The 13133-nt window shown below is 36.6% G+C and overlaps 1 protein-coding gene across 4 annotated transcripts in view; it reads right to left on the bottom strand.

Annotated features, from left to right (window-relative positions):
• The window catches only part of SOX6 (SRY-box transcription factor 6), a 528806-nt gene that overhangs the window by 257708 nt on the left and 257965 nt on the right, over positions 1 to 13133 (bottom strand). For all 4 annotated transcript variants that reach the window (XM_075548430.1, XM_075548432.1, XM_075548431.1 and 1 more), the window contains exon 4: positions 4832 to 4921. In XM_075548430.1, the coding sequence (XP_075404545.1) occupies positions 4832 to 4921 (90 nt within the window). The remainder of the gene's footprint in view (positions 1 to 4831; positions 4922 to 13133) is intronic.

Here is a 13133-nt window from a genome sequence, read left to right as displayed (position 1 = left end):
AACTTCTTGAGAAAAATTATTATATTTCTTACTTATACATCAAAATATATTCATGAAGTATTAAAGAGTTGAATGTTAAAAATAGAGCCAAGGAATTAGAAAAAAATACACAATGATATTCATCTAATCTCAGGGAGGCGGACTCCTTTCTAAACAAATGCCTAACAGATGAGCTACAGAGAAGAAATGAAGAGGTTCACACACAACTATAAAGAAAACAAAGGACAAAATGCAACGGAAATGACAAAGGCTTAAAAAGATTTACACACACACACACACACACACACACACACACAAAGAGTTCTTAAAAAGAACAATTCAAATTCTTCAAGAGAAACGGGAGACTAGTACAAATAGTCAATCCACCAAAGGAGAGACATGCAATAGAAAATAAATTCATGTAAAGCTCTTCATTTTCATTGATAATCAAATAATTCAAATTATCATTATTTTATGTTACACAGTTCTTTACCAACCTTGTGTGCCCTCCCCTCCAAAGATATTGCTTATAAAAATAACCTTGAGGGAAGTATACAGGTGGCAAAAACATAAGTGTTATTTGCGTAAAAATACAATAAATCATCCATATGTTGTTTTCCTTCTATGAAACTGGCAAGAACATTTTAAAGCAGTACTCCTTGTTATTGAGGGATGAGAGAATAAGCAGTTCAGAGTGCTGGTGATAATACAAAACACTACAACTTTTCGGAAGGTAATTTAACACATAAATGGAAAGCTTTTCTCTAAAAACCATATTTTTTTACCCTATCATTTTACTCTTAGGCATACACCTTTAAGAAAATACAAACTAAAAAGCTGAATTTATAAAAACACAAAGTTATTTGTATTCAAGATGTTCTGCATAATGCCATACAATAAATGCAATATAAATGTTCACTAAAAGGCTCAGATAAACTTTTTAAAAAAAATACTTTTATTGGAGGCCCTTACAACTCTTATCACAATCCATTCATTCCTCCAGTGTGTCGAGCTCATTTGCACATATGCCGCCATCATCATTTTCAAAGCATTGTCTTCCCACTTGAGGCCCTGATCTCAGCTCCCCATTTCTTCCCCCTCCCTACCCCCTGCCATCCCTCACAAACCCTTGATAAGTTATAGATTATTATTTCCATATCTTACATCATCCTCTGTTGCCTCTCACCCACTTTTCTGTTATTCATCCCCCTGGGAGGGGGTTATAGTTGATCCTTCTGATCGATTCCCCCTTTCTCCCCGCACCCTCCTCTAATTCTCCTGGTACCTCTACTCTCCTTGTTGGCCCTGAGGGGTTTATCTATCCTGGATTCCCTGTGTTTCAGGCTCTTAACTGTAGCAGTCTGTATGTTCTGGTCTAATTCAATTTGTAAGGTAGAATTGAGGTCATGACAGCGGGGTAAAGGAAGCACCAAAAAACTAGAGAAAAGTTGTGCATTTCATTGATGCTATACTGCACCCTGGCTGGCTTATCTCTTCCCTGTGACTCCTCTGTGCTGTGAGGTGATGTCCAGCTTTCTACGGCTGGGAATTGGGTCTCCACTCCATGCCCCCCCCTCCCCAATTCACCTAGGGTATGGTTTTGTTGTGGGTCTTAGATGCCAGATACCTGATCCCAACGACACCTTCATGATGACATAGGCTGTGTGCTTTGCTGCTTCTCAGCTAGATGGCTGCTTATTTATCAAGCCTTTAAGACCCCGATGCTATATCTTTTGATAGCCGGGCACCATCAGCTTTCTTTACCACATTTGCTTATGTAGCAAATACTTTCTTCTAATTAATCAAGCATTTTAGAAGATCCCTAAATATATCACTAATGAAAAATAAACAAGAGTACAAAAAAAAGTGTTTCAGTTATCTAGAGCTGCTATTACATAAACACCCCAAATTAGGGGTGCAGGGGCTTTAACTAATAGACATCTCTCTCACAGATTAGGAGTCGAGAAGTTCAAATTTCGCACACCAGCTCTAAGGCTTTCTCTCTTTCTGTGTTCTGGGGGAAGGTCTTTATTCCTTGGTTCCTTGATCACATGCTATGATATCTATCTTCCCCCACCCATCTCTGCTTGCTTATTTAATCTCTTTTCTATCTCATTTCATAAACACTCTACATTAATCCTATCTTACTAGCGTTCCAAAATAGTGTTCAAATCACAGGCATAGAGGTTAGTATTTAAGCACATATTTTGGGGAGGGACACAATTCAATCAATAACAAAGACAAAAAAGATGGTTCTAATGTAGTGGGCAAACATTTAGCATCTATAGCCATAGAAAAAGTTCAAAGGCTACACAGTAAAATACAAATAAAACTAAATATTTTTTGCGCTTTTTTCTAGGTTCCTTTAATAAATATTTATAGTTTTTAGAATAATAGAAAGGTGAAATTAAAAATATACAATGCATGAAATATAATATTAAATACCTAACCCTAAACCAAACTTGCTGCCATTGACTCAGAGCTCCCTTATAGGACAGCGTAGAACTGACCCTGTGAGTTTCCAAGACTGTGATTCTTTACAGGAATAGAAAACCCCATCAGATAATCCATATAGCATGTATCTTTGAGGATAGCATTTAAAGTACCTTAAAATTTCAAAACCAACATGACTAATTTAGAGAGCTAGTACCTGCCTAGTCTCATCTAAACTGAAAAGATATGAATTTAAGCAGTGGCAGAATTAAATTATTTTAATGTTACTTAAAAATTTTTAAATTGTAACACATTATTGCTATATTTTCTCTTGAATAAATATTAGGGACTAAGAAGAAAAATGCAAAATAAGTCAAAGTAGTAAGTTTAGTAGAAATCTTATCTTCTATGTTCATAAAATTCAGAATAGCAGAAACACTGAAAGCATATAAAAACCCAGGGGAAAAGAGTTAAAGATTTTGAAAGGCCTTATTTTGTATGCCTCAATTTTGAGATTTATATAGTTTGAGTTCTAAGATGAAGGCATTTTAAACTTTTTAATTCATAATTAAAATGAAAACTAAAGCAAGATGAGAAATGGGAAAAGAGGAGAGTCTAAAGCATAGAAATTTGATGCTGAATCATAACATAATAAAATGTTAGCTTCTAAATTACTAGGAAAAAGAATCCCCCCTCCCCCCGCATCGTTCATGCTGGCAAAAGCTTGCCTTTGCATAAACCACGTCTGTTCCCTCTGTTATAAAACCAGTGACTTTGGAGAGGGAGGAAAGCACAGAATGACGTGCAAAGTAGCACGCACCATGTTATTGCAGCTGGATAGAGAATACGTCACTAATGGCTTTCTTTCTACCCGTCAGTTATAAGTTGAGTTCCTTTTTTTCCAAAATAGCAAATGGCCTGTATGAGTACAAAAGAGAAGCAGTGCAATACAAAATAATATCCAATTCCCACTTGATTTGGACACTGTATTAGTTAATGGAATGTGTTACTAATTATTCATTGGCAAAGAGAGACTTCTCTTCATTGGCATGAAGTATAATATCCCTGAACACTGTGTAATTTTTTTGTATTAAATTCAAAATAACATTTTATCAGATAGCTAAACCCATTGGTGTAGAGTCGATTAAGAGTCATAGAGATCCTTCAGAACAGACAACTGCTTACTCGGGTTTCCAAAATTGTCACGCTTCAGGGAAGTAAACTGCCACACCGTTCTCAATGGAATGGCTCTGGGCTTGTGACCCACACATCCTTCAGTGGGCAGCAGAATGAGTGCTATCACCACCACTTCTCAGGATCTCTTTCATCAGATAGTCACTGACCAATTTCCATCTTCAATGAGGTGCTAGCCACAGTTTAAGAGGAAGATTCACCTACAACTGTTCAATAAATTCAGAAAGCTAATATAATTTAAGTCCCCAAGTGATTGGTGCAAATCCGAATGATGAGTGATTGTGGGTTTCAGTCATGGTAGTAAATAAGTAGTAATAAAGTACTTCTTCTCCACAAAGGAAACGAGTGAGTTTGGTTAGGCAAGAAGTGTTATTTCTTGTTAGGTAGGATAACAAAATAAGAATGGATTGAGAATGTAACTTTCTAACATATGTTTCAAAATCGTGATACAAATCAATTATCTTCAAAAATAAAAATACTTATCTGCATCACACTAAAAGGGCATGGAATGCTAAATCTCATGGAATCGGTTTGAGATTGATCAATCCATTTTCTTTGGACATACGAATAATAACAAAAGCACAACTTGCATGAATGAGTACTTTCCTAAGTGACATGTAACGTGTCAAAGTTTGACCTGCTTCAACTACTTCAATGAGTTTATGAGGCAGGTCCTGTTAAAGACTAGAAATCTGAAATACAGAAAAGATCAACGAATAACCCAAAGTTACTCGTGCAGTACGTGGCAGAGCTGAAATTTTAACCTAGCTCTGCAAGACCCTAATTCATTATCTACTAGCAGACAAACATATTCTCTAGACTTGTTTTTTAACTGCTACAGTTGACCTCTTCAGATCAGATGAAATTGAAGTTAATGAACTGACTTTATAAATTAAGTTATTATTTTGAATAGAGAGCACTAAGATTGTCTTTAATTTGCTATGTTTTAAGAGAATATATTTTCATAATTTTATGCTTAAGTACATTAATAAAGCTGTTTACCCTGTAAATTATAAGTTTCAAGATTAATAGGAAAAAGGTTAAACTTTCATTCTGTAAACATTAGAAAGAATAAAAGTTCTAAAACACACTACAAATTTATCCTTTGTGTCTAAACAATTATTGGAGATAGGAGTTTAATGTTAAAGTACAGAAATGCAGCAACTACACTGTCATATAAAATAATATCTCCGCATCACTATATTGGATATTTTGGATATTATACCTTTAATTTCTCCAAGAAGTTCACTGGTATTTAATCTTTCCATTTTTTCCTTCCAATCTTTTGAAAGTAGTTTTTCCATGCAGGAGGAATCTATTAAAATATAAAATATATGTACATTATATATGTAAAATACATATGCAAATATGTATGTTTAAAGTACAAACACATTCTTTTAATTATAGTAAAATATGCTTCTAATTAATCTAAATACACATTTTAAAGTGCACCATATTATTTTTTGGTGTTTTAACAACAAATCCGCTCAGCCAAACCTACTGCCGTTGAATTAATCCCAACTCACAGGAACCCTGAAAATATGACAGCATTTTGTGTAGCTCAAAATACCACAAATAATTTTACTTTTACCAGGGAATTCTTTAAATTATTGTCCAGGGAGGAAAAATAAGTTAATATTCAATAATTGCATCTTGGTATAATAATTTCATTAATAAGTAACATTTATTTCTTAGACTAATAGGATGGAAAAGGAAGTTATCGTGCCTATTTTTTAAAGTTTAAATGTTATTTATTTTAATCCAGGTAATTTTCTTAAACCCAGCAAAATTTCAGTGCTATTCAAGGAAAATGACAGATCTTCAAGGGAGAAGAAGCCTAACAACTTGTAACCACTTAGTCTTTAAGAAAGAAGTAAACATATGAAAATATCCATTTAGAGCAAAGAAGAGAAAAAGAAAGCCAAGATATCCACTGTGCCTTAGTAATGAAAACTGCCAATTTTAAAATAAAAAGACGCCTATTCTTATTAATGAAAATACTTTCTTAATTGCGATTATTTGCTCTACTGTTTTTTCTAAGTGATATTCTCGATTACACAGTGTTACTTATTTTATAAATATTCATAAAGGTTACAGAAATCCATACTTCAGGATATCTTAACAATTACCAAATCTTCCTCAATGAGTTATTTGTTTCTATTAAGATGTCTCAAGTAGAGATATTGCTTGTGATTATATTCTCATATCTTTTGAGCCTGAAATCTAAACAAATAGACCATGTTTCCAAAAAAGAATGCAGGTTTACATACTAAATCCCTGGTGCAAAGCATACTCCCATTAAAGTCTAACATTCCAATTGTCAAAATCCTGATAACTTCTTTTTAAAATTATATTTCAAACACTCCAATTCCAAATGCTTTCTCTCTCCCATATCAGTACCTATCTCTTTAGCATTTTCTCTTTTCTTTTTGTCCAGTGTCTTAATCCTTCTTGAATATTTCAGAATGACAGTAAGGTCAAGATGGATCTAAAGGGTTTTAGAAGCTAGATAAGTTTTAGCAATAGGCAGTGAACTCTGGCTAAGAAAAGAGGATGCTGCATGATTAGAAAGTATTGGTGAAAACAATTAACATTTGTGCATGACATGATCAATCACTCAAGGATTGGATGGAATCCAGATCACTGTGTCATTAAATGGCTGACGAAGAGCAAGCATACTAGCAACCAATGACAGGAGTTTACGTTTTTTGTTTTTTTTCTCTCCTAAATAGGAGACAGCTTGATTCTATTAAATAAAGGTATTCTGGCCCTTTCTACACTTCTTTCTTTCTGTCCATACTTCTTTCTTCTTCCTCCTACTATAAAATATTCCTTAGACTTCAACAAGTAATTTACCACTGTGGTTAAAAGTTGGATTCTGAATGATCTTCCAATGGGCCTGCGTTCAGGTTGTTTTAATTGACAAAGTGATGTCTTAACTATATTTAACATTCATAAATGAGTACGCTGTAGTCTATGTGTGTTTTGGTTCTTTGCTAAAGTCATGAAAAAATGCTAAGTTTGAGAGTGAGGAAGCAAATCTCAAAGTCAGGGCTATCTAGAAGATATTATTTTTTTCATAAATAGGATTTGAATTTCTGAGAGAAATTTATATAATATATTGTACCTACTATGGTTACTTCTTCTCTACTCTTACATGTTATAACATTACATTGCTGAAGCATAACATTGTCTGTTTAAAATTTAAGATGAAAGTAGATATAATAATGACAAAAGACAAATGCCCAAGTTACTAGTAATAATCCCAAATTCAGAGTAAGTTCATAAACTAGAATTAGACACACACATGGATATAAAATAGCCTAAAATATGCCTCTTGGTTCTATAAATAGGCCTGAAATCTTTCAGCACTCCAGGAAAAGAATGCCGAAACTTCATGGGAGCAAAATAGAACTATATGGACAACAGGAACACATATTTCAAACCTAAATCAAGCCATGTGGACACAGCTTTACACAAAAGCCATTCAATACGAAAATGGCTAATAAGTTCAAAGCAAAATCTATTCCTATTAGAATATTAACCCTTAACATAATGCTGAGCTAATCTAGCTGTATGGGTTCCCATTTCAGTGGAAGAAATTGAGGAGAGAAAAGAAAGCAGTCGATCATTGTAGCCCATGAGAACACCTTATACTAGTGACTGTCTTTGTTCGGAGGACAACCGAAGTCACTATCGACCACCTCAGCTATGTTTCATCTCAGCTCTAGAAAGGTTCCAGGAAGTCAAAATTGGGAGAAGTCTTTCTCGAAAACTCTTGGGGTGTTTTCTCCACCAAAATATGTGCCTGCCAAATCTCTCGGGGCATGCCAGAGTTAGGGCCAGCAGTCTCTGGGTGGTGATGCAGAGCAAGGGAGGTGAGAGGGAAAAAGGAGGTCTCTAGTGTGCAATGAACCCACTCAGAATGTCAGTCATCGAGTCCCTGCCGACTCATAGTGACTACGAGTCAGCGTTTCCATATGCACTTGAATTATTTTACAGAAATAAAAGTGTCCTCTTGTTTGGCAAGAAAACAGCGAATCCAGTGTGGAGGTAGCATAGGCTTCAAAGCAATGAAGCAGGATACATTATGTCTCATTATCTGAGGTTGTAACAAGTTTTGTTATCCGTAACTGACAGTACAGCAGTGCCGTCCACAGCTCAAAGACAGGAGAGGAACTGCAGGGTCTTTGGAAATTGAAATGTTAAAAAGCACATCTCTATAGCATAAAATTGAATACACAAACATAATGAATGCAAGTCAGATCATTTCAGTACTAACATGAATTCCTCTCATTAAAATAACGTTTCCATAAGCCAATGAAAAGGAATATGTATATATGCACATATATATACATACACACACATATATAAATATATAGTATCTAGTTTTTGTAAATAATCAAAAGATGGTTAATTCTCAGTTGCAAGAGTTTTTCCTCTCGGTGCAAATTTTATTTCCAATAAAATTTTTTCTAAGGAAGAAGACAACTGATAACTAATTTTTAAAAATAATTTTTAAGAAGGTTTCCTTGAAAAACAACATTTTTTCCTTGAAAAACACCTGGGTTTCAAATGAGGTAAGTGGACAATGCCTCCTCACACCTTGGCAATGTTTGGTTGATAATTTCATGGTACCAGAGAAGTTTGAAATGAAGGTATTTGAGATATTTATTCCCTAGTGTCCACAAAATATTTTAGTAGTAAGTTTAAATCTCTCTTAGTTAAACAAAGTTTCAGCAATCTTAACCCCTCTTCTGCACACAATAAAGACCTTTCAAATAGATATAAGAGAGTAAATACAGGAGTTATGGTGAAATTTAAAGCATGGAGGAGGTGGAAAGATAATAAAAACTGTATTGTACTTTTGGAAAATTTCCCTGTGAGTAAACACTTCTTGTTATTCTTTTCATTTCAAAGAGATATTTAAAGTTAAATTCACTAAAACATTAGATTCATGACATATAAAATCTCTTTAAATCATTCTAATGAGGAAAAGAAATGACTACTACCCCATATATGCAGACTTCCTAGGGCATCATTGACGCTTAAGGAATCTTTAAAGCAAGTCCGTTGGTATTTTTATCATAGAAATAAAATTTTAATGCAATACATTTTCCATATGTCCAAGAACAATGGCTTGTCAAAAACACCGAGGTTCTTCATCTCCAGCCACTACTGACAATCTAAGCTTGATTATTGCTGGTCACACACCCGACAGTTTGTACCAGGAAACAGAGATTGCGCATGACAGTCACTGTACATTTTTCCACAGTACAAGTGTTCCACAAGACAGTGGGATAAAATTGGAGCTTGGAGAGCTTGAAGAGCACTCTCAAATTTTAATTAAAACCCTCCAAGCTCACTAAAAATAATTAGACACTAAAATGTGCCAGTTTTATTTTGAAGTCACTATAACGTACGAAGCACACTCCCTGACGCCTGCTCTTGTGCTTTCTTCCCTCTCTTTCTCTCTCTGTTCTCCTCTCTCTCTCTCTCTCTCTCTCTGACACACACCCAAACACACACAACAATGAAACAACTGATTTTCAAAGAACAGAACTTGAGGGTATAAGTAGAGGCTGTTTCCAAGCCTGCTCTTCATGCTGGGAGCTACAGGGAAGACAGAAGAGTGGGGTTTTTCAGACTCCATCAAATGAACCCAGAATAACTTTCCTAACCAAGAGTTCAAATCACTGATGAGCAGAAGATGAAATTCAGACTGCAAGAAACACCACAAGTTATATCACTGATCTTTTCTGATCCAAAAGCCAAACGTTTAACCTTTCAAATGTTTTTGCTATCTTAAAATATCTCATACAATGCTATACTCCATCCTATTTTTAGCCAACCAGCAAGAGAAAGATGCCTTTCCCATACAGCAGGGCAATGATATAAACATCAACACAGATGCTCTGCCAGGAAGAGCTGGACTTCTCAAGCACTTGATCATTAAGGAATGCACCAACTGTTTTGGATAATCTTGTGCCAGCTCCCCTTTTGCTCTGCACTCCCCCTCTGGGAGTGGCCAATCTCGTCCTGGTCCTAATTTTTCATTTTACTCCTCCGTAGTACCCCCTAAACACACCCTCGGAAAGATGAGAAATGGCATCGTATGCCGAGCAATGAAAAAGCAGGCGCACTTCCCCAAACAGACCAAAACTTTCAAACAATTAACCCTCCCCTCTTCTTTCAGATAAATTACTAAGTATAAAATGCAATCTGTTTCCTTTGTTTATTCAATATGAACAATTTGTAAATGACTCAAGGACAAAATTCAGAAAATGTTGTGCTAAATTAGAACCATTATAAACATGCTAATGACTCAATGCTTGAGTAAAATATGCATGATCTGTGTGAAGAAATAGATTTAGTTCATGTGAAATTCTGTTGTGCTGCCTTAAAATGATTTGGTCATTAAATCAGATATATTCCTTCCAGGAAAAATGTTAATTCCACAAACACTTTGCTAGATAATAGTGTGTGTGTGTGTGTGTGTGTGTGTGTAAGAGAGAGATTGGGAGCTATTGGAACAGTCAATAGACCAGCTTAGATGCTAAAATTTGGCATGTGCGCAAAGGGGCTGCCATCTAAAACTTGCCAGAATTGTACATACCACCACACTAAATGCAACATTTTCTTTCTTTAATATTTTCATTTAGCAAAATCCCTGATCATTTTTTATAATGATTTACTAAACTGGTTGGACATCCATTTGTGAAAGTGACATTCTCCACACATTCAAGTAAGAGGTATCTCGTCTGCTTTTCAAGGCTTCCCAACACCTGACACAATGATCACTGTAAACCAGATTGCCTTCACACACCTGCCAAAGGCGAACGCTAGAAAAGTCAATGCAGAAAGAGCGGGGCACGAGTGGCAGGAGATTCGGAGGCTCACCACCCGTTGCCTCCAGGATGGTTACGAAGTAAAGAGAAGAAGCCATGCACCTGACCAAAGTTGAAACAGCTGTACACAGACAGAGTTGTGTCTTCCAATCTGGGCTGGTTTTACTGGAATAATAATTTAAATATTTATTTGAACATTTCCTCTATAATGTAGCATCCAGTAGCATAACATGGATAATTATTATACCTATTATTAATTATTTCTGTAATGGAAAGAACCACTCGGGTTCCTTTGTGTAAAGAGTGCTAAATATTCAATGATTTCAGTGAAAGTCAATTTTGTTCAGGAGTCAATTGCCCTGAACACACTCCGTTATGTCTTTGAGTCTTCCATGTTCCTTTTGCCACATGACTTACCTTGTTTAAACTCAAAGATGTTCTCATTATTAAATAGGGGTTTTGTTTTGGGGTATTTTTTAGGATCATTGTATGGGGGACTCGTACAGCTCTTATAACAATTCATACATCAATTATATCCAGTATATTTGTACATATGCTGCCATCATTATTTTCTAAACATTTACTTTCTATTTGAGACCTAGGGAACAGCTCCCCTTTTGTCCCTCCCTCCCTCCTCCCACTCTCATGACCCCTTGATAAACTGGAAGTTACTATTACTGTCATATCTTATACCAACTGCTGTCTCTGTTCCCCCATGGTTTCTTCCCCACTCCTCTCCTGACCTTCCCCCTACCCTCCTGGTATCACTACTCTCATTTCTGTTTCTGAGGGGTTTAGCTGACCTGGATTCCAGGTGTCCTGAGGTCTTAGGTGTACCAGTGTACATACTCTGGCCTAGCCTTCAGGGAAAGGCAGGATTGGGGTCATGATAGTGGGGGGTGAGGAAGCCTCAAGGAACCAGAGGAACATTGTGTGTTTTCATTGGTGCTAAGGTTGACTCATCCCTTCCTTGTGAGCCTTCTGTAAGGGGATGTCCCATTGCCTACAGATGGGTTTTGGGTAAATAGTTTTCAAGGACTACTTGAAAGCATGGCTGAACTCAAAATGTAACCCGTTCCCAAAAAGGGTTTCTCCTCATGCTCAGGAAGCACCATCTATGTGCACCGGAGGCCTTGCTTTTCTGTAGCTGAAACTACTTCTCGTGCATGGGTGAGAGGAGAATGCATGTGAGTCTGCAATTGTCATGACACAGGACCTCATCTTCAATCAAAGAAAATGGAGCAAAAAACTACAGGGCAGAGTAGAAAAGTATAGAAATAAGTGTATTCAGATGTTTCCTGTATCTAACTGTTACTATAACAGAAATACCACTAGTGGGTGTTTGTAACAAACAGAAATAACTTGATCATAATTAGGGAGGCTAGAAGTTCAAATTCAAGGTGCTACTCTAGGGCAAGGCTTTGTCTCTCTGTCTGCTCTCAGGTTCTTATACCCTGAATAACTCCATGGGGGATGGTGTCTACCTACTTCCATCTATGCTTGTTTGATTAATCTTTTATATCTCAAAACAGAGTAGCTCACTAATCCTGTCTTATTGACATAACAAACACAACACATTCCCAAATGGAATTATAATCACAAGCATAGAGGTTAGGGTTTACACACATATTGGGGGGAACACAATTAAAACCTCAACAATAGAGGAAAACGTATCACGTTAAAACATTCACAAGGAGCCCTGGTGGCCCAGTGGTTAAGTGCTGGCCTAGTAGTAGCCTTAAGGCTGGTTGTTCAAACCCACTCCACAGGAGAAAATGTGGAGGTTTCCCTCCCTAGAGGTTATAGCAGCTCTACCTTGTCCTGTATGGTCTCTATTAGCTGGTATTAACTGAATAGCATCACACAATAACAAAAACAAACATCCAGAAACAGCTAAAGCCAAATTTTACTTTTACAAGTTAATACACTACTAGTTTGAGGTGAATTTCTGTCACTTGTGACTAACCAAAAGAAAATCTAAATATAAAAACCATAATTAAAACGTTTAATACACAAGCAAGTGTTCCATATTCCAAATATTAACACAAATTTAAGCTCTCAACGCATGTTGTTCTGCGAGCATCAAACACTTATCCAACCTTCCAAACGAAGCTCTGGATTCCCTGAAAGATGTGCGTGCAGACTCAGGATGAACTGCTAAGACAAATGGACTGTTGTGACTGGATTCCTGAAAGATGTGCGTGCAGACTCAGGGTGAACTGCTAAGACAAATGGACCTGTGTGACCGCGCCGTGTGCAATGATCCACCTATGTAAATGAAGTGCCATGTAGACATCATGCCACCAAAAGACAACGTCACAGAAGTACATCAGAACTCGAGGCTGATCTAAACAAAACCTATTTGATAGCAACATCCCTTGATTTCCAGGTTTTGTGCTCATCAAAACTGTTTCATTGTTTTGATGAATTGATTTTGTTTGCTGTTGTTAGGTGACGCTGAGTTGATCCCAACTCATAGCAGCCCTAAGTACAAAAGAACAATAAATTACCCAGTCCTCGCCATCCTTAGGACCACACTCCTCCATTTGAGCCCACCGTGGCAGCCACTGGGCTCAGCCATCTCCCTAGCAGTCTTCATCTTCTCCCCTCTCTGCCTAGTCCAATGTCCACTCCAGGAACTGGTCAAAGAACATGAGACGAAGGCTCGCCATGCTGACT

This window comes from Tenrec ecaudatus, chromosome 4 (assembly GCF_050624435.1).
Source record: "Tenrec ecaudatus isolate mTenEca1 chromosome 4, mTenEca1.hap1, whole genome shotgun sequence".
Lineage (NCBI taxonomy): Eukaryota > Metazoa > Chordata > Mammalia > Afrosoricida > Tenrecidae > Tenrec > Tenrec ecaudatus.
This window is presented reverse-complemented; position numbering and strand designations above follow the sequence as displayed.